The 22,794-nt window shown below is 29.5% G+C and overlaps 3 protein-coding genes across 3 annotated transcripts; all 3 read right to left on the bottom strand.

Moving 5' to 3' along the window:
* Nucleotides 1-670: 670 nt before the first annotated feature.
* On the bottom strand, nucleotides 671-3,925 carry LOC149498213 (putative disease resistance protein RGA1). Its single transcript, XM_089717512.1, has 3 exons — nucleotides 1,877-3,925; nucleotides 1,275-1,343; nucleotides 671-714 (listed from the first exon to the last, which is right to left on the bottom strand). Exon 1 carries the CDS (start codon nucleotides 3,923-3,925, stop codon nucleotides 1,877-1,879), a length of 2,049 nt encoding a protein of 682 aa, XP_089573638.1. The 3' UTR covers nucleotides 671-714; nucleotides 1,275-1,343.
* Nucleotides 3,926-3,946: 21 nt separating this feature from the next.
* Nucleotides 3,947-7,576, bottom strand: LOC105629102 (disease resistance protein RGA2). Its single transcript, XM_037635532.2, has 2 exons — nucleotides 7,218-7,576; nucleotides 3,947-4,071 (listed from the first exon to the last, which is right to left on the bottom strand). Exons 1-2 carry the CDS (start codon nucleotides 7,524-7,526, stop codon nucleotides 4,006-4,008), a joined length of 375 nt encoding a protein of 124 aa, XP_037491460.1. The 5' UTR covers nucleotides 7,527-7,576; the 3' UTR covers nucleotides 3,947-4,005.
* Nucleotides 7,577-15,641: 8,065 nt separating this feature from the next.
* Nucleotides 15,642-16,816, bottom strand: LOC149498212 (uncharacterized). Its single transcript, XM_089717256.1, has 5 exons — nucleotides 16,597-16,816; nucleotides 16,408-16,528; nucleotides 16,248-16,314; nucleotides 15,916-16,141; nucleotides 15,642-15,808 (listed from the first exon to the last, which is right to left on the bottom strand). The coding sequence occupies exons 1-5, from the start codon at nucleotides 16,814-16,816 to the stop codon at nucleotides 15,642-15,644; spliced, it is 801 nt and encodes a 266-aa protein (XP_089573382.1).
* Between the last annotated feature and the right edge of the window lie 5,978 nt (nucleotides 16,817-22,794).

Here is a 22,794-nt window from a genome sequence, read left to right as displayed (position 1 = left end):
CAATATAATGGAGTTATAATTAATAAACATTAATTAAATAATTAAGTTACTGTAATATTATTGTGAACTGGTATAATTAAAATATAATTTCAATTCACTAAAATTTATTGGATTGTAATTAAATCTTCTTATGCCTTATTTAATTATAGAAAATTAATAAATATTTCATTTAAATATATGAAAATTCTAAAGGGAAAATAAATAATTATATCAGTTGAATTACATAAGAACCATGTAATTTCACCTTTCATCATTTAATCAATTATATTAGCAAATCATTTAAATTAAAGCAACATAAATATAAATCGTAATAATTTTCTTAATAATTATCTATTCAAATCAATTAAAAAAATATAAAATTACAAGATCCGTCCATGGCGAGTACATGACTAGTTGGGATTATATATATCTGTTGTACATAAAAGCTATATTTTGGTTGCATAGAGAACAAATGTCATGAATCTCCTAAAAATTGACTTAATTATCACAGATAAATTAAAAAGAAGAATTAAGAAGTACCAGTAAAAATCTTTCCAAACATTATTTACATGTAAAATATATGCAATATATATATAATTAAGGAGATGGCATTAATACAATATAAATAATGTAGAAAATGCAAATTATATAACAATGTATGTAAAAAGACAGAAGACTATAACTAAATACATTGAAACTTTCTGCAGTTCAGTCCCGTCCCCGTGAATATGGTAGCTGCAACAGAAATTGGAAATAACCAAATGAGAACAAGAAAGCTTCAAAAATTTAAATCTCATTGTTATGATTGTATTGGGAAATTAATTGCATACAAACATGCATAAATGATAGGCCAAATGCATAAATTTGATCTTGTATTTTTGACGATTATTCTTGTGGCCCCTTGAACTTTGTGGAGAATCCATCGTAACCCTACACTTTCATATCAAGATGCCACAAGGATAATTGACCAAAGTTTATGATCAAATTTATGTATTAGACTATAAATAATATGCAGAAGGTAATTCATTTAATTAGTGGGTGGGATCTAAAAAGGCAGCAATAAGAAGAGCATGTGTAATACTTAAAACCTAAAAGAATTCTTGCTTAAATGTTGGAATATATGTACAGTCTGTTGGACAAAAGTATCTGTTTTAATAGTAGTTAGTTGTTTTAGTAGCATTTAACTATTAGCCATTTGAGTAGCTTTTTATGAAATTCTAAAACTGGTTTAAATATTATATTACCGAACACTGTAAAAGTTGGATTAGATAGTAACTGACAAGTAGTTTATTTACCTTTGTTTGTAAAAAACTCATAAGCATGTAGAGGCAGCATAACTTCCCATACATGGACACTCTACTTTTCTGCTGGATAGGAAGAAAAAGATTTCCTTAATTTCAATGTAAGAGCTAAACTTTTGACACAGCAAATGGCAAAAAGTAAAAAACAAGATGATTTTATAGTTAAAATATGAAAGTATATCATAATTGAAATTAGGCTTATGCTGAAAATTTACTTGAGTTCTAAAGTGACTCTTTATTACTTTAAATATATCTAAACAAATCCAAAATTAATTTTTTTATCAGTTTAGTCCTTAAATTTTTATTTTTAGATCAATTAGTTTCAATTTTTATTAAAAGGAAAATTATATTAAGTAAAGAATCATAATTATTTATACCTTTCAAACATTATAAGCATTTCAGTGTCCATTATTTTTAGTTTTCTCAATCATTCAAACATTTTTGTAAAACAAACTTTTCCAATCAGATAAATACACTCTATTTTTTTTTCAATTTTCCCAAATCATAAAGCCTGATATTAAATGTCATATAGTTAATTTGAACTTTAATTAATCTAAATAAAAATTAAATGAAGGGAGAAATAAGATTACTTGCACCTAATCATCACTGTCAAGCGAGGATTGAATGTTGCAGCCATCAACAATAACTTGAGGAATATGAGCAATTTTGGACCAATCTTCACCCTTTTGACGTTCACATCTTTCTCCCAATGCAGAACAATTTTCAATCTTCAGTTGTTGAAGAGAAACTATATTTTGCAGGCATGCAGGTAATTCTTCAAGATTAGAACAATCTTCAAGCTGTAAGTTTTGTAGAGTGTACTTGGATCCTTGGAGAAGCCAATATGGAAAATTCACTAATTTTGGCAACTTTACAAGTGCCAAATTTTGAAGGCTGAGTTGATTGAAATCTTCCTCATCCACCATGTCCAAATCGATATTTTCACAACCACCAATTGTAAGAGTTTTTAGTGAACTCAGATATTTTATGCTTGGTGGCAAACAAATTAAACTTTTACAATTTGCAATAACTAGTTTTCGAAGTTTACTAAGACCTTGCATATCTTCACACAAGTATTTTAGATTTTCACATTTAATAATAAACAAAATTCGAAGAGATTTCAAGCATCCAATTCCATTATTTAACGACCTCTCCTCTTTTGTTGTCATTAGTAAAAATCTAAGGCTGATAAAGGACTTTATATTAGTGGGCAACTCTTCAAATCCTTGACAAAGTAACAAAGCTTGTAAATTTTGCAACTTGCAAATAGAATCAGGGGCTTTGATAATCTTAGAATTTCCATGTAAACGGAAAAATCTCAAATGCTTTAAAGTGCCTATTCTCTCTAGTGGAACGTCTAATTTCAAATGACCTAAATCCAACATCCGCAAATATTGAAATCTTGACAAATTTACGTCCAACATTAATTTGCTGTTAAGATCCCTTTCCTTACTCATAAAAACAATTGTTCTTGCATGGTCTAATCCTTGTAAAATCGTGGAGAGATCTTGAGGAAGTGAAGCATTGTCAGGAAATAACAAATGTCGAACATTTTTGGGGATCTGTCTAGTGCTAGAGGTCACTATTAAATATTCATTTTGTGTCAATGATAATGCAAGATCATGCACTAAATCATGCATTTTACAGTTAATAAATCCATAATTTTCCTCGAAATCTTGAAAAAAGCACTTAGATGCTAACTCCTTCAAATAATGCAAACCCGCATCTTCCAATTCCTCATTTTCATTCATCGATCGAACAAGTCCATGTGCCATCCAAACTTGAACTAATTCAACATCATTATACATATAGTCCTTTGGATAAAATGAACAATAACCCAAACATCTTTTCAAGTCAGATGGCAATTGCTCGTAACTTAATTTTAAAGCATGTAAAATGCCATTTTCCCCCTGCTCCAATTTCCATAACTCATTGTCTCTTATAGAATTCCAATAATCTTCGTCAGTTTTTGAAACAAGGAGAGAAGCCAGTGTCTTCACAGCTAAGGGAACTCCTTTACATTTTTTCACAATTCCATCCCCAATTTTCAACAAGTTTGGATAGCGTTTCTCTTGGCCTTTTGTAAATGCAAATTTAGTAAACAAAGCCATAGACTCATCATGAGAAAGACCTAACAATTCATAAGCAGGAACAGAACCCACAATAGAGGCAACTTGGTTACTATGAGTCGTTACCAAGATTTTACTTCCATTGCCACCCATATACAACAATTCCTTCAATTGATTCCATTTCATGGGGTCATTGTTCCAAACATCATCTAAAACAAGCAAATATTTCTTCTCGCCAATGGTTTTCTGTAGGACTTTTGTTAATTGCTCCATTTCCAAATTGCTCAAGTTTTCTATCTCAAGTCTCATACCATTGGTTGTCGATTTAATAATTTTCTCTGTTAATATTTTTATATCAAAATCTTCTGATACACAAACCCACATTTTAACTTCAAATAATCTCTTTACTCGATCATCATTGTAAATTAGTTTAGCAAGTGCAGTTTTGCCCAAACCTCCTATTCCAACAATTGGAATAACAGATATTTTCCCATCATTCATCAAAAGTTTGATGATGTTTTCTTTATCTGTGTCTCTTCCAATGATATCAGAGGCTTGCATATAGGAGTAGGTCATCTCCCTTGTCCTATGCACAAAGTATCTATTTTCATGTTGTTCATTGAGATGAAATTTAGCTCTATGACTTGCAATCTCATCTAATCTTTCTGACCCGTTTTAAAACGAAATGCAAGTGGATTAAAGGATGAAAAGAAGCGGCCAACCTGAAATTCAATAAGTATAATATAAATTTAGAGAAAGAAAGAGGGTCGAGTATAGTGAGTTCAGATTGCAGACGAGTCGGGTTATTCATTTGATTAACAAGTGATTGCCCTGAATTATATTGAACAGAGTATAACTTCAATTTGTAACTTAAGAATACCTGATCTTTAATTTATGTAACAATAAAATGTCTATGAACATAATTATGTATCTCCGCTAACCGGAATATCACATCTTTGACAAGTAGCAATTTTTTAATGGGATAATGTAATTTTTGGTGTTTGACTTGCATTTTTTTTTTCCAATTTGGTGTCTACCGATGAAGTGAAAAACCAAATTGTTTAGTGGGACGAATTAAGGCCCACATATGCCTAATTATGGCCTGACTTTTAATTTATGTAAGCTATCTAACGCGGTAAATATGATTAGATTACCGATTTATAAAAGAAAATTTATAAAAGAAATTGCAATCTTATGAATAATAGTTAAAATTTTGATTTCTATTTTCTTTCTAAAATAAATGATAATAAACTTTATATATAATATTATCTATAATCTACATATATAAAATCTATATCTAGAATATATAAAAGTGGAATGAGAGGTGAACATAGGGAATTATAATAAGTATGTAGTTAGGGAATTATATATTTCCTGACAATAAATAACTTTTATATATCTATATTTATAATATAAATTTATAACTATAATTAATATATACAAAAGTAAAAATAAGTGGGTGAATAATGTCATTGTCAAAAAGCTCATTCTAAGTTTATCGATTGAAAAAAATATCATTAAGGATTTTAATTTGATTAATTGGGTAAAAAAAATAAAGATACTTTAATTTTGATTGATCATGTTAATTTTCTATTTAAATCTAAATTTTATTGAGTAAATAAAATTGTATTATATATTATATAAGGTATATATTAAATGCCTTAAGAAGTTTTAAGGATTTTAATTTATTTTTTTTTTGAAAGAGAGGATTTTAATTTTATTAATTTTATTAGTTGAAAAAATAAAGGTAATTTAATTTTGAATGGTTAAATATCCTATATAAGGTAGATATTAAATATGTTAAGAATACGATACATTTAGTTATTATTTTTGATAAATCTTTATTTTAATTAGTTATAATTATTTCCTACAAGTAACCTATACTATAAAAAATATATGCAATATATTATTATTTATTAAGAAATATATTATAAGGTTTATTATTCGATATAAAATAGAAAATAAAACTCACCGTGTAATTTAATATAATATAATATTATGATATAATATGTTATATTAACAAACCATGTAATATATTGAAATAATATGTGAAAATGTAACTTTTTACAATTCATTTGCTATTATATAATAAAAAATTATATATTGTTCAAGAAATATACAATTAATAACCTTCTTCAAGTTTAACAAAATTGACCTATCAATATCTAAATTTTAAAACTAATTAATAATATAGATCTTACTAAATAAAGAGACTTAGACAACTAAGTTATAATATTTTGTGCATAATATTTATAATTCTAATATAATTTTAGAAAATTAATGATAAATAATTCATTTTTTATTTTCAAAATAAATGATTATCCATGCTATTGAAAGTTCTCTTCTAAATTATATGACTTTACATATATATTTAAACAAAAATGTGAACTGAAACCTAATTTTTTTTGTGAAATATTTATTTTTTACCGACTAATTGGAGAACACAGAACTAGCTCATCTTTTTTTATTATTTTGTATACAAGAAAAATAAATAATAATAACTGAATTGAATTGATTGTATATTAATTAAAATAAGTTAATGCAAAAAGTATATTTATTATAGTATCATAATATTGATTTTAAAAATTTTACAGTAAAAAAAAAAAATCTATTTTTATTATTTTTTATATGTCAAACAAGTGACAGTTTCGGGTCTAGTTAATGGATCGGGTCTTTGAATGAGGTCAACAAGTTAACCTACTAAGTCAACCCACAATTGACCCTCACCGGAGTTGGGTCATTCAGGTTTGGACTCAGGTAGAGTTTGGGCGGACAGATTCAGGTTGGGTTTTACAAATTGGGTTAAGATATGGTGGAAAGTTCTGTATTCTAAATTTCTTTTTGATACATAAAAAGCCTAATGGACTGAAATAATATTGTGGGCTACACAACATAGGTAACTCTTTTCTTTAAATAATATTCACTAAAACTCAAGAGCTCTAACTTCCTTCATCTTTTATCTAATGGACTGAAATACTATTGTGGGCTACACAGCAGGGGTAACTCTTTTCTTTAAATAATATTCACTAAAACTCGAGAGCTCTAACTTCCTTCATCTTTTATCTAATGGACTGAAATAATATTGTGGGCTACACAGCAGGGGTAACTCTTTTCTTTAAATAATATTCACTAAAACTTGAGAGCTCTAACTTCCTTCATCTTTTATAAAAGGTCGGAAGACCAATCAGACCACATTTGATTGGAGAAGTATTATTAAACTAATACATTAATGTAATACTAATTGAAATTATTATTACATGTTCATAAGCATGTGTGTGTCTTTCTGTAATTTGATTCTATTGCCTTTTGTTTCTAGTTAATAACTGCTAACTAGTATTTTCTCATGCCATTAAACTAGTACTTGGCAGTTAAAAAAAAAAAAAAGAAAGAAAGAAAGAAACAAAAATGGAAAATCTTCCAATATCGAATTTTCTGCGTTATCGATATAAAGTCTGAAAATTATATATATGAAGGAGAATAACTTATCTATATTCGATGTATACATTCATCCTATACACCAAATCAATTAAAAATAATTTTTTGAATCAAATGAAAGTATTTTATTAGGATATAATAGCAATTAGTTAAGGAGTTAGGTTGTTTCTATTTTTCTCTATCTTGCTCTCTATTTTCTCTCTTCCCAATCACTCTAGTTAGGTTGTTCCCTAGCAATTGGTTTCATATTAATATTTATACTTTTATAACGGCCACATCACCTATTATTTACAATTCAGTATCCTAACATATTTCTAATCATACACGGAGATAAAAGAATAAAGAGTAATCATTTTTTAAAAAACCTTTTAATCATCTAGGCAAATCTTATCCTGTCCTATATGAAGAGTGAAAACAATTGAGAGGCATGTACCTTTTTTCTGGTGCTTCCATATAATTTAAGCACTTCCCTTCTCTTTGTCTCGCACTCTAATTCATCAAGAACATCTTCAGCATCATAAAGGGCGTCTTTAAGCTTAGCCAACCAAAGGCGCAACTCGTGGTTCTTTTCCTGCTTCTCCTTTGCATCCAATAGCACAGCTTCTATAGTTGACAAGATATCCTCAAGCTTTTTCACTTCCCCTTCAAAACCCCATGCAAAACAGATCTCTTTGTAAGCATTAGAAGCTAGCTTTTCCAATACTTTTTCAGCTATATTAAAAGCAAATGACTCTATAGCCATGTCTTAATTTTGTGTTTGAAAAATTATAAAGTGGGTTTCGGTTTTTGAGAATGAGCTAGAAAGAATTTATGAACATCCCATTTTATAGAGTATTCAAGTATAATGTTGTGAACTAAAGTATGTATTCTTTTCTTTTCTTTGTGGAAATAACTAAATAAGATGCTAAGTCTTTTGATGTGTAAAGTTGGTACAATTAATGATTTATTTCTCTATTCTCTTAAGTTGTATTCATTCCAAATTCCAACTTTTTTTGGAAGAAAAGTTAATAACTTATTCTCCACTTGATAAGGAAAAATTAAATGTGTCGTGAGAAGAATTGGGTTTCAATTCATAGCCTCATAGAAATATATATTATAATAAGGCTCCACACGTTTGTTTATGTAAAATAAGTTATAAGAAAATATTTTTCATAATTTTCTATTGTTTGGAACGTTCAAGAAAATAAGTCAATGGAAAATATTTTGTCATCAAAGGAAAATTAAGTCATTTTTAAGGAAAATAATTTCGCATTTTCATGAGAGTAAAATATTTTCTGGATATTGACAAATCTTATGAATCTAATTTTTTTTTTTAATTTATTAATTATTGTAGTCATCACCACCAATCACCATTTACCACCGACCACCAGCCACCGGCGGCAACACCACCGACCACCGACGGCTTTCATAATTTACATTTTTTTTTTTTTGCATTCTTGTCATATTTAACAATAAAATTTTTAAATTATAAAATTTCTATTATTATTAATATTTTTTATCATCTTATAAGATAAATATTTTAATATTTTTAACTAATTTTCAATATTACAGCCAAACTACAGAAAATAAATCATTTAAAAATTATTTTTCAAGAAAAATTTTTTCATAAAAAATATTTTTCAGCAAGTTATTTTACGAAAATAAACGGAGCATAAGTCAAATAATTAAAATAATAAACTTTAACAATGAAAACAAATAATTGGTTTAAATAAAATGAATTATTTTTCATTAATCATCATTGTTGTTGTAAAGAAAATATAGCACATTTGTTTTTATACGTTTTATTATTAACTAACATTTATTTCATTCGCTAATCTTATTATTTAAACATTATTAAGCTTTGTTATTTACCAAGTAAAAATAATCATTTATTTTTCACTTTTTCTTTCTCTCCTGATATTTTATTTGACTCATATCTACTTTCTTATCTATTTTGTCTTTGTTTTTATTATTATTATTATTATTGTTGTTTTGTCTCCACATTTGAAATTTTTTCACCCCTTCTTCCATGAGGGTATCATCCCTTCTTTGTGAAAAGTATAATACTCAATAAATGTATGATATTTGATTTTATTTGATTGAAGAATTTAGATCTTGAGTTCTAGATAGAAGAATTCTTTATGTTTGATATATTAATTAAAAGGTTACATGGGTTTAAATACAAGTATGAGAGATAAGAATCTCATAGTATAAGCTAACAGTATTTTACTATATCTTAACAAATATATGAACAACTAACTTGCAAAGAATATGGCATGCATGGAACGGATTGTAAGCAAAGTAAAAGAAAAGCATGTCTTGAACGTGACACAACTTAAGAAGGTTATAAGTAAGAATTTATTTATTATTGTTATCTTTTTTTTAAAATGCTAGCATTCAATTTATTTTTAGAGCCTTGTGTTACAAGAACTAATTTTATTTATTATTATTTATTATTAGTATTTTTATTTTTAGAAAAAAATTCTCAAATTGTTGATACCCAACAATACCGTTATGAACCTGGGTTTGACACTATTGTAAGCCTAATTAAATTAACTTAAATCCCTACAAAGGCCCATAACTTCAAAAATAAGATTTTTGATTTAATATAAATCAAAAATATTTTGAAAGCAAAATTACAGGATGTTTCAGCAGGGGTTCACTATGGACTGTGTTCAATACGGGCCAATCAAATTTTTTTATATAATATTTTTAAATATATTTTAAAAATAATTAAGATTGTAGAATGTATAATACTAAATAATTTTTTACAAAAAGAATTTATAAATATTAAATAATTTTTAGAAACACTATAAATTATGAAATTAATAATTTTTTATTTTATTAATTTATGTTTTATAAACATTGTTACTGAAGTTTTTTTTTTGAATTTCTATGTCAGAATCTCGAGCTACAATCTACGACTTATGCTGAGCCCCTCGTTCCCTCATGGCGACCTTAGCATCCTTCAAGGCATCCTCCATTTGATTCTTCTTAACTTTCATCTTGGGATAACATGATTTTAACTTGTTATCGAAGTGAACTTCATGTTGTTAGCATTAATGGCCTGAAAAAAGCACTGGTTTAAGAAGTACCTAATCGACACATCGTCTAAATGCTCGTAATAATGAGCATTGGTTGGGAAGAGACAGTTCTAAGACATTTCTCGGCTAGGCCCATCATCTTGAAGACTGTAGCTCGCACCATACTTATGCATAAAGTAGCTACGGATGTCCAAGGGCCTTGAAGGAATATGGGGGGCACTGGAGGGGCGCAGGAATAGGAATCTCTCTTTGTCTTTTCCTGGGTTGCTAGGTCGATGGGCTTGAGGGAGGCAGCTCGAATTGGGCACCCCCGGTAGTTCGGTCAACACCAGTTGGAGGAGTGTCGATACCATTGAAGGCACCTCTCTTCCCGAACTCTCCGCAGCAACTTTTTCTTTTTCATTGCCTCGGTGACTTCGACCAGCTTGGAGCTCTTTGATTTCTTCAGGGCCATATCTGCATCAAAGAAAAAGAAAAAAAGGAAAATTAAAGAATGTTAGTACAAGGGTAATACTTAAAATAATCAGAAGCAGTATATACCAAAAACGAAAGAATGGGGCCTATGGGTCCACTATAAGGGCGAACTTGATAACCCTCGGTAAATTTGCTTCAAATTCGCCATTCTCAATCCCCTAGACTTTATCAACTCTACACACTTCAAATCATCTGAGGTAGGCGAAGAAGGGTGGTGCTTTGCAAGTTCGCCAGACCACCAGGTAGGAACACCGAACTCTCTAACTCGGTGAATAATGAAAAGCTTATGCTTCCAATTCTTTAATGACAACATCTTTAAAGATTTATAAAATAGGTTGCAATCTTTCCTAGCTTGGAGGAAGCAATGATCCTTAGTCGATCGATGTTACACTCGGTAAAGTCTATCCATACCTCGAGCCATTAACATAGTGCCATCTCTGCACGCTAGCTCGGCAATCGCACATAGTAGCCTCAAGTCGTTAGGATGTAATTGACTGATAGTGATCCCATGCTCGTTGAAAAATGACCTTAGAGGCTCAGAGAGAGGAAACTGAACACCAGAGCGAAGATGCTCTTCGTACAGTATCATAAACTCTTCATCATCCAAAGGGGCCTTGGCTCGCACATCTGGCCCAAGGCGAGTCAGTTTGTAATCTGCACCAAGGTCATAATTTGTATAAATAGCAAGGAGCTCGCCCTCACTAATGTCCGAAGAAACAACAGATATTCTGATGTTCTCCACCCTATCCCTTGCTTCGCCTTCCTCGGCCTCGTTGGCTTCAATGATCTCGTCCTCAGAAAGCTCAACTAGAGTATGCATCTTCTCATCACTAGATGAACCCATAGTCCCCTCGACAAGCAAGGAAAAAGAAAGACAGAAAAAAGAAACTTACTCCGAAGAAAACTTTAGAGAGAGAAGCTCTGACAAAAGCAATTTAGAGAGAGAAGCTCTGAAGATAGAAAATGAAGTTGTGAAAGCAAGTGAAAGCAAAATGACCCCTATATATAGAAAGGGGCGAGAAAAGGTCACACCCATCAAAAGCCTCTTAAATATCCCTCGGCTAACAAACCAACTCCTCGTTCCTCGCATAGAAGGAGTTGTCTTTTTTTCTAACATAAATGGTACACATAAAATAATAAAAATGCAATAAAAATGGTGAGAAAATACACTTACTCATAACCCTTTTCTAGACATAAATAACTAAAAAACTAGGGGGAGACTACTATTTACATACAATAATAAATAATATTAAAATAATGATATTAGACTTTTAAGTAAATTCAAATTAACAGATAATGCAGGATTCGTAATCCTTGTCTTAGTATAATTGTCTTGAATCCAATATATATACTTAGAAATTACCCCATTGAGGGGTTAATTCACAATTTACTCGCTCCTAAATTTCTGAGAGTATAACAGTATAGTTCTTGAAAAGTTAAGGGAATTCCCAGAAGGAATTCTTGATGACTGCAAAATTTCTTTCCTCAGATTTTGAATTTTCTTTAGGGAAAGAGGGTAGGTTTTGTGAAGAGCAAATATTTAGTCATATCTATAGAGCTTGTATTGCGCATCTGTGAAGGAGATATCAGTCTTTTCTTGAAATATCTTTTTGAGGCATATTCTTTAATTCAATCTAAATGTTGCTTTATTTCAAGAATGATAATTAAAGAAGACTTTTGGCACGTTTGTCTAGAATTTGGAGGATTTGTCTGGAAAAATATAGATTTGGGGAATAATTTTGGTTTCTTAAAAGAGAATATGATTTTAGTTAAGAATTTTTCACTTTCAATAGACCCTTATTATTTAATTGGAGGTGGGTATTTTTTTATGTATATATAAAATATTAATGAAGATTTAGTAGTATGATATGTTCATAATTTTTGAGAACAACATAACTTTGGATATAGTTTCCAAAACAGAATAATTTATCATAATTTTAAGCACTTCCGGCATGGCATCGAGGGATCCAAATTTGGGTGCTGCTATAATGGAATGATAAAAGAAATCTGTGACTCTAATATGCTACAATTTCTCCAAGAGAGTAATAGCTACAATGGTGAACTGTGACTATAACGTGCTACAACATCGATGATGGAGTGAAAGCTGATGTGTATCTTGTAATAGAAAAGCCACGGTATATTTTTGTCCAAATAAAAATAGCCAGAAATCTCACAAATCAAGTAACAAATATTTTCAATTGATATATTTTGGATTTTAAGCAAATACTTATGAATAAAGACTAAATAACAACTAGCAATTATATGACCCAAAAATAATAATTATGTTATGTAATTTTTAAAAATGAATTTTAAAAATAATTTTAAAATAATTTTGTTGTTTGTTGTTTAATCAAATAATTTTAAAAAAAATATTTTTCTTCTTATTGACACCATTTTCACGCTTTTGCATTTATAACTAAAGTGGAAGCATACAGATAATTTAGATCTAAATTGCTATATATCATGGTTCTGAGAATTGAAGCGGAGTGATCGATTCGACTGGTTTAATCAGAGATTGAACTGTATCCTGTCCTGATTGATTAATAAAGACGGGAGCTAAAAAGTCAGTAAGAACCAGAGAGAACCGATGAGAATCGATTAATAAACGGTTAATAAACCAACGAACTAAAACCTCAAATATTACAGTTTGATTTGAAATCAAAAATGTAAAGAGAAAATGGAACATCTTTTAAAGCCTGTAGCCACGTAATCTCTGTACTTAAAATAAAAACCTATGTACCTAAAACATGATATCATTGTTCATTTTATTTAAAATAAATTTTAAAAAATAAAAAATGTAAAATTTTTTGAAAGATTTAATTGTGTATTCTACTTCAAATTTTATTTTTAAAAAAATATATGCAATCAAATCATACAAACATAAAGAAAAAATTAAATAAAAATAATATATATTTTTCTTTTTTTATCTCTTTCCTAAATAAAATATTATGTATATTCTATTTGAAATTTTATTTCTAAAAAATTATATCCAATCAAATTATACAAATATAAAGAAAAAAAGAATATTAATAAAAAAGAATATTTTTTATTTTTTATTTTTCTTCAAAATAAAATATTTTAAATTATAATTAGAATAGTATCAAATATTTAAAAAAATAAATATAAAAATTTTCATATATACTTATTAAAAATAAATTTAAAATTTAAAATATAGAATTTTGAAATGTTTAATTATTTATATGTATTTATGTAAAAATAATTTTTATAAATATGTACAATCAACTAATAAAATGTAATTTTCTAATTGACTATGACTAAGATTATTTTAGTATATTCTAAATTTCATTGAGGACACTATCGAAAATCTGATTATTTCCCTCTATTTTCATATTTATATATAGTATAAATAATAGATTATAGATATATTATTTATCAATTTGCAAATTATTTTTTAAAATCTCACATAGCAAGTCATTTATGAGCAAACTGCAACCACCAAACTGTTCTTTTCACTTCATCTTTTGAATTCCATTTTCTTCGATGGCTACTAAATTCTTCATCCTCTTGTTATTCCTTTATTTATATTCATATATTTTTCTCACTTCAACTCCATCTCCAGATAGTTGGAGATTCACCATCTGTCTCTTTCTACTACTACTACTACTACACTACCAAAAATTGGATCTCCTCTTGCATCAATAGATCCACCAATCTCTGGTATTTTATTCAAAAATTGGATCACCAAAACACAAAGCTTAAATGCCTTCATAGTCTCTTGAGGTTTATCAACAGGTATTTTGTTCAAAATGACTAAGAAAAACCAAAAAACCAGGTTCATATTGGTTCTTTCGATTTCCAAGTTTGTCTGAATTTTTCTGGTCCAACATTTTTCTGACAATTCGAGTTTGAGTGTTAAACCAGACCGGGCCAGCTATTAGTTCGCAAGTTAACCGGTCCAACTGGTGGGCCTGGTTCGATTTTAAAAACACCATGAATATACAAACCTCTCATATAGATGGATCTATGCATTTCACAAATTTATTTCTACAACATTATCTTAACCACAACGACTGAATTTTAATTTCAAACTAGTTGGATTTGACTATGAATTCTTTATTTCCATCCTCCATTGTTTACAATCAAATTATGCACGATGTTTGGCCAAAAAAAAAAAAAGATATTTTATAATAAGTTCTCGATATGGCTCTAAATCTACCTTAAAAAAAAAAAACATATCTCTAAAATATTATAACATAAATTATAACATAAAGTGCATGTAAATGTTATTATTTTTATAAATTCAGAAACTTTGTCAATATTTTGGAATCTTCCAAAAAGAAGAAATAACAAATAGATAAAATGAAATGGAGGAGTAATTAAAAAAATACTAACATTGAAACTTTAGGAGATTAAAATACAAATTTCAATAGTATGGTGTCATTAATTAAATTCTCGTAACTATCAAATACAAAAGTTAATTTTTGTACTTCAAAGTCATTTCGTTTTCAAACATAAAAGCTGAGAAAGTAGAACTCTTCTGAATGAAGGATCTGCTGCTATAAAAACGTGCCTTTAGCTGTTAGATTGCAATGTATATTGGGATTAATGTTTTTGTTTCCCTTCTAAATAAATTAGCTACGTGCTATGCATACATAAATTAATAAATATTTATTTTTTAATATATATAATTGATTTATAGATAAATAATTTTGAAACATATTCAAATTTAATTTAACAAATATAGTTAAAAAAATTTTAAATTGTAATTATGATATTAAACCATTTTTAAAAAAAATATATTTTTGGAATGTTACAAAAATAAAATATTTTATTTTATTTATTTACATAGCCAAATAAAAATTTATAATTTTGAAATGGCTATTTCATTTAGTGAAAAATTTTTATTGTGCGAATTATATATTTAGTCAAATGATTATTTATTTAGTTAAGTACTATATTATTAATTATTATGCCTTAACATTTATATTTTTATATTTATTTACAAATTAAATTCAAACAATAGAAAATTAGAATAAAACAATTAATATACTATGATCATATATATATATATATATATATGATTAATTATTGTTATTTTGTGGTTAATCTATATTCTAAAAAATTGTTTTAAATATTTAGGGTAAATAGAAAACGTTTACAATGCACCATATTGGTCACAATCTATATATAAGGCAATTACTTTCAAATTGATAAAATGAAAGCATAACCATGATTATAAGGTAAAGCGAAATTGAAAACAGTCGATAATACAAAATCTAGCTTTTAATAACCATGATTATAAGGTAAAATTGCATTAATCCAACTGTTAGAGAAGCCTAACAAAATAACCGCAAAATCTAGCTTTTAAAATGGCATCATAGAAATTAAAATACAACTGATTATTTCTTTCCAAAACGACGGATGATCTTGCAGTAGTAATTCCACTCAGGATGATCAGTAGATATGGCAGACAGACCAAAATCAAGAGGATTCTCCTTCACATAATATGGCACATCATCAGCCTCTGTTATGCCATCCAAGAACAACCGAAGCTTGCCATTAGGACCTATATATTCACAGAGAAGTAACTTTAACTATTAGTACAAGAAAAAATATGCAGGAAATACGGTTTTTTTTTTTTTTTTTTTAACAAAATTAACCATTATCTCTTACCCAAAACATTATCATTAGCCTGTTTTGAATTGTACTCAGGGATGAATATAGCTGAGTTAGGTGGATTTAGAAGTGACTTGTAAGGCTCATCATCTATTAACAAAGTATTTGATGATGAATATTTTCCTGAATACTTATCCCACAAATTTTCCATTTCTTTAAAAAAGATTGGTTTGTGCCTGTCATTTGAAGTCTTGAATCCAGAATCAGTGCAGTACTTTTGGTCCTGCAAATCAAGAAAAGCTCAATCCAATCATATATTTAGGTGGTTAATATATATTTTTTTGGCATAGCATTTCATATAATATATATCAACTGCAGATAGCACATACCCAAGCAAAAAGAAGTTTGCTTTTCGAACTTCCCATGACAAACTCCAGGGCATTATTCAAGTTCTTTCTGTTTAATTTTCAAGAAATGAAGCAAAACCAGTTATTTAAAAGAGAACAAAACACAATATATTAGGGAGGGTGTGAAGGTAAATCCACTAACTCTATCACAGTCGACCAAATTCCAACTTCAAATCTCTGAAAACAAAATTTTAGGAAATCTTCACAATGGGGTCTCTTGCAAACTGAAGAGAAGAGAAGAGAAGAGAAGGAATTAATAAGAACTAAATATGTTAAATTAACATAATCAATGAAAAAAAAAAAGAATAAAACTTTAACTTGCAATATTCACATTTAGGCCCGTATTTGTTGGATACCCTGACCCTGTAATACAACACTCCTGGAGAAAGTACAAGAAGCTTTTTCTTGGGGCCAATATTCATCTTTTTTTCTAAACTTTTACGAAGAAAATCTACTTGTGTATCATCTTCACTATCACTATCACTATCACTATCACTGTCATTATAGTAACAAACAGACTTTTGCTTCAGGTCGACAATACTTTCATCCATTATTTCTTAGCTGTTCTCTAACCCCTAAATATTTGTTAGTTAATTGGAGAACTGTTGTTTTACATTCTTATATAGTAGTATATATGCGTCTTATGGGGCTTCAACTCTTGAGCTTCTCTTATAAGTATTAATTAGTAGTGTTAGTTAGTTAAGCAATTTGTTTTTTCCAAAGATTTCTGGAGGAGATAAATGGACATTTTGGCTTTCACATTTAATTTTTCAAAATTCGAAACGTATAATACCCAACTCAACTTTTCTTGTATGATTTGATTCGACTCGATGAGTTTGATGATTGCAGCGTAGTACAAAGTCTAATTAATGTCCAAAGGATTTGGGGAGCCACAAATGTAGGAGTGATGGAAAGATGAGGCTTGGACAAACCCAATAAGAGGTAATATGAGAAGCTAAAATCCACGTATATGACTCGTCATCAAAAGACGAAACACAAAAGATTCCAAATATAACAATCAAAAAAATTCTCAAAAGCCCGGTTAATTTAGTCCTCTACAGCTAATCAAAGCTAAAAAGAGACGTTATATTTGTAGAGATTTTTATTTGTATCAACAGCAAACGACTGAGTTTCTTTTTATTTTAAGCCAAGTGTATATTGTTACTTTCATCCCTTTGAGTGGAAGCACAAGAGGGATCAATTGAAAGAGTGGGAATAGATGTGTAAATTTATTACACGCAGAGTCCTTCGAAAAAGTCTTGACTTGTTACTTTTTAATCTCAATATTAGCAATGACATTAATATGATTGTTTTAATCAATTCATTCACTAGTGTTGAAGGGGAGTGAAAAATTGAAAGAGTAATGCAAAATTAATGGATCATTTTGATCCTGATCAAATCCACCATTTTTATTTAAATTGTCGTAATAGCCTTCTCAATTTTTTGAGGCTTTCATTCTTCTTCTTTGCAAGCATTAAATGTATTGTTTCAATTAGTGCATTGAGTTTTGTGAGTTAATAATGACTAAGAAGGCATTTGTACTCTCTTATTCTCTAGGTTGTATGTCACTTGTCCCCTCCCTCTATTCATCTCATTCTATCTTAACATAGAAAAATGAAAATTGAAAACAATATTTGAAATAAGAAGCATTAATCAGAGATTTTTTCGCATAACTCTCGAGTCCAAGTTCCAAATTAGAAACAATCAACATTATATCATATTTGTGTACATATGATAACTTCAGAAGAAATTAAAATTTACTTAATGATTTCCATCAAAGGAGAATATTATTGAACAACAAAATTATAAAGTTGAGTTTTTTTTTTTTTTATTTCTTTAATACATTGCTTAGTTTTATCTTCTTCTTTTTCCTTTATTTATCTTCTATCTTACTACAATAATATATAAATTTATAATACTTTTCGATATGGACTAAAAATGAAAATTTTGTATGCCTAAAACCTAATAATAAGAAGATGTTAGAATTTAATTTCATTAGTGTAACAAACTATCTTTATAGTATTATGATTTTTTTATTATAATTAAAAATAAAATTAATGCATATGATTTGGATTGTGTATATAAAATATAATGCAAGGATAATTTCACACGGATGAAAAATGAGTAATTTAATATCATACCGAATGTCCAAAAAAAAATAATTTTAATTTATTTATACATGTAAGTAAATTTGTTACATCATGCTGCTAAGTTATAACCAATTAATTTGTATTTTTTAATTTTTGATTGGCAACTCTTTTTTATGTTTTTAATTATTTCCGTCATTATTGTTAGTGTTAAATTAAAAAGCTCTCATTTTTCATTTCTTGCGGAGAAAAAAAGTTTTTCTCTTAGACTCCGTTTGTTTATGTAAAATAACTTACAGAAAAATATTTTCCTTATTTTTCTGTTGTTTGGGGAATTAAGAAAAATAGATCAATAGAAAATATTTTCCTGGTCAAAGAAAAATTAAGTCATTTTCAAAGAAAATGACTTTCCATTTTTAAGAGCGTAAAATATTTTCTGAAATTTGACAAACTTATTATAACCTTATAGATCCATATTTTATTAATTTATTAATCATTAGTAGCCACTACAACTACCACCACCATTGGCCACCATCGACTACCACCACGGGTCAACGATGACTTTCATAATTTATCTTTTTTTTTTGCATTATTTTTGTATTTAACAATAAAATTTTTAAAATATGAAATCCATATTATTAGTATTTTTATTTTTATGATTTTATAAGTTAAAAATTTTAATATTTTTAACTAATTTTCAAATTATAACCAAACAACGGACAATAAGTCATTTAGAAAATATTTTCAATGAATGTTTTCAAGATTTTCCAAAGATAAGTTATTTTCCGGAAACAAATGGAGCCTTAGATTAATGTTAAAAGTACTTTTCATATTATTTTTTTTTATCTTTATATCCAAAAATATTTACATTTAGAAATTTTTTTTTTTTTGCGATAAATTGAAAGACCATTTTATTGACCTTCAAGCCTTAATAGCTAAAAAATACATATGGTGGATGAGTAGACCAAACCACCCAGTCTGTCAAACTAGTGACCGCTCTTACTAAATTATGAGCAACACCGTTAGCAGACCTGCTAATAAACTCAAGACTCACATCTCGCAATTCTAGTGAAAGAGATTTACAGTCCTGAATAATTAAATCGAAAGTAGAGTTATCACCATAGCTAGGATCAGTAATAGCCCGAACACAAGGTTGAGCATCTGACTCCACAACCACAGTAGACCACCCTACCTCCTTTACCCAGCTTAGAGCTTCTCGTATTGCCATGGCTTCAACCGCATCTGCTTCATGATTTCCTTGAACAGAAATTTTCAAGGCCTGAATAAAATCACCGCAGCTGTCCCGTGCCACACAACCAATACCCACACAATTTGCATTGAAAGTTGCATCATCTAGATTAACCTTGATAACATCTGCAGAAGGTTTCGACCGAGAAGCAATTCCTGCAGAATTTCCAACCCGAGGATGATGATCTCTAGCATTCAACCAATCTGTTAACAAGTACTTTGCCTTGCGATAGACTTGATTCGGACGCATCCAAACCTGCTTCCAAATTGCTGCTTTGCGTGCCTTCCATGATGCCCATAACATCATTATCACCATTTGCAAAACCTCACCCGAATAATTCTCAACACGGCAGGCAAACCAATCCTGAAAAGTTGGACCTGTTGGAGTTCGATAACCCACATCAGACGTCAACCAACAGTCCTTTGCAAACGGACAAAGAACAAACAAGTGCAACTTAGTTTCATCACTACCATGGCAGAAAACACAAGATCCCTGAACTGGAATTTGTCAGATGCTGTAAAGTCGAAATCAAAGGAACAGCAGAGTTGCAGACTCGCCATGCCAAATTCAGACATTTTGGTGGAGCAGAAATGTGCCAAAATTTTCGCCACAATAGCCTATATTGCTGTTGCATATTTGTGATAGGAATAGAGGTCAAATGCCGAGAGGCACTCTTCACAGAATATTTACCCTTCTTGTCGAACCTCCAACTCCATTCATCATTCACACAACGGCGGCTTAGAGAAATGGAAGCATTGGCAGCAGCATCTTCAACGTTAAACACGTGGGAAATAACATCTAACCTCCACCGAAAATTGCCAATTAAATCGGAAACAAGGAACAAATTACAATCAATTGTTCTTGGAGTCGAAATTTTCATAGATAACTTAGATGGTAGCCATGTATCCTCCCATATTAGAATAGATGAGTCGTTTCCAACTCTCTTACAAGATCCCTCCTTAATTAAAGTTCGACTCTCCCATCTACTATGCCATAGGAAGCTGGGATTTTTCCCTAACTGTGAATCAAGAAAATTAATATTTGGGTAATATTTGGCTCTAAGTAACTTAGCCACTATAGTGGAAGGATTCGTCAATAATTTCCAAGCATGTTTGCCCACCATTGCCAGATTAAATTCCCTGAGCTTCTTAAAACCAGACCACCCAAACATTTCGGTCTACTCATCCTATCCCAGCTCATCCAGTTTATGCCTTTCTCATGATTCGACTCTTTACCCCACCAATAATTACTCATTAGGCGTTGAAGCTCACAACAAAAGGTCTTGGGTAACAAAAAGAGATTCAAAACATAATTGGAAGCGCTTTTAGCATAGTCTTAAGCATAACATCCTTACCGGCACGCGATAGACAACAACGCTTCCATGAATTCAACTTCTGCCATAGTCTCTCTTTAATAAAATCGAATACTTGTTGTTTATTCAAACCCACACGAGTAGGCAAAACCAAATAAGTACCCAAGTCAGCCTTTTCCTCAACACCCAGAGCTTCACATATTTGAAGTCTCAAAGCTGCACCTGACATTCTTTGAAAAACAAAGAGAAGACTTGTTCATATTGATTTGTTGACCTGAAGCTGAAGCATAAATCTCAAGGACTTCTTTAACAACCTTGGCCTCACTGTTTACCGCCCGAAAAACCAACGAACTGCTATCTGCAAAAAACAAATGATGAATAGGCGCACCACGCACCAATGAAAAACATGTACTTAAATTCGATTCCGATTATTCGGTTTTTGAAATTAGAGCTGGCGGTTCTGATTGAAATCATGAAAAACATATTTTTAAAAGAACTTTCAATTTGTTTTTTTTTTATTATTTTATTGTGATTTTTTAAAGTATTTTAAACAATTTTTATTAAACTGGTTTAGTTTTTTCAATAGTAATATTTATTATTATTATTTACTTATTTAAGCTACAAATCTAAAAAAGCATTTTAAAAAGTTTGAAATATATTATCTAATTTCGGTTCAAAGTCGGAATAAAACAGGTACCAGCAATTCCAAACCGTCTAAAAGTGGTTCGATTTTGGTTCCACCTTTTTTTTATAACCGAAACCTGTAGTTTTGAAACCAAAATCAGCGATTCTGAAACCATGGTCATTCCTCTTACAATGAAGAGACAAAAAATACCAAATATGAAAACAAAACAACAATAACAAAAATAAAGAAAACATAAATATAAGTTTATTAAAGTGAATAAAAATTAAAAGAAAGAGTAGAAAGTAAGAGCTACTGATATGACTAGCGAGAAAAAAGAGAAAAGGATTCCAAAAGCCAAACATATTAATGGTTACTTTTATTGATAATTGTCTTAACTATTTATACAAATATAATAATAAAAGTAATTACTGACATTGTAATTACTCTTGTACACTTTATATTCTCAAACTATACTATCAATGAAAACATAATTAAATTAATTTTACTTTTGATACTCCCCTCCAGTGGAGCATACAAATCTTTTATGCTCAACTTGCTTAACAGCAACTTGTTCAAGCTGAAGGGCGGTTAAGGATTCTTCAATGGAAGCAATGTCCTTCTCTAATGTTTCAACTCGGGTGTCCATTCTGGTTTTGGTTCGAATCCAACAGGTGAGACCAATGATAGAGATGAGAACATTGAGAAGCAGAGGAGATAACAATAAAGAATATAAACTCAATAAGGAAATCTGGAGAGAGTTTCTATTGATTGTATTTTCAGGTTACAAGATTTCTAACTCGTTACTCGAAGAAGGAACAAAAGAAAATAATAGATATCCAAAGCAAAAGAAAGATAATGGCTGACAAATCAACAACCAAGCAATTGCTCGTGCAGAGAATTCTACCAAACATTCTATATGCCAAAAGATATCTTCCCTCTCCAATTGATTCCATATATAAGCTGCAGCATAACTAATTCCTTTGACGTGGCACCTTTTCTTGGTCCACAATTCTGCTCCATCAGCAGACCTGCATCTTTTAGAATACACTAAAAAGGGCCTTGGGCCTGGGTCATTTCTATCAAATTGTCCTGGATATAGAGCTTTAATGAACAAATCTGCAACCTGTTCATCAGTCTTAACATACTCTGCTTTGATAAAGTTGGATAAAAACAAGAACTTGATATCTGCAGTTGTATCAAGCTAAACAAAGTGAAAGAAACTGAAACTGAAATACAATAAATGATAGAAAGAAAAT

Source organism: Jatropha curcas, chromosome 2 (genome assembly GCF_041381405.1).
Source record: "Jatropha curcas cultivar XTBG-Jc1 chromosome 2, XTBG_Jcur_1.0, whole genome shotgun sequence".
Lineage (NCBI taxonomy): Eukaryota > Viridiplantae > Streptophyta > Magnoliopsida > Malpighiales > Euphorbiaceae > Jatropha > Jatropha curcas.
This window is presented reverse-complemented; position numbering and strand designations above follow the sequence as displayed.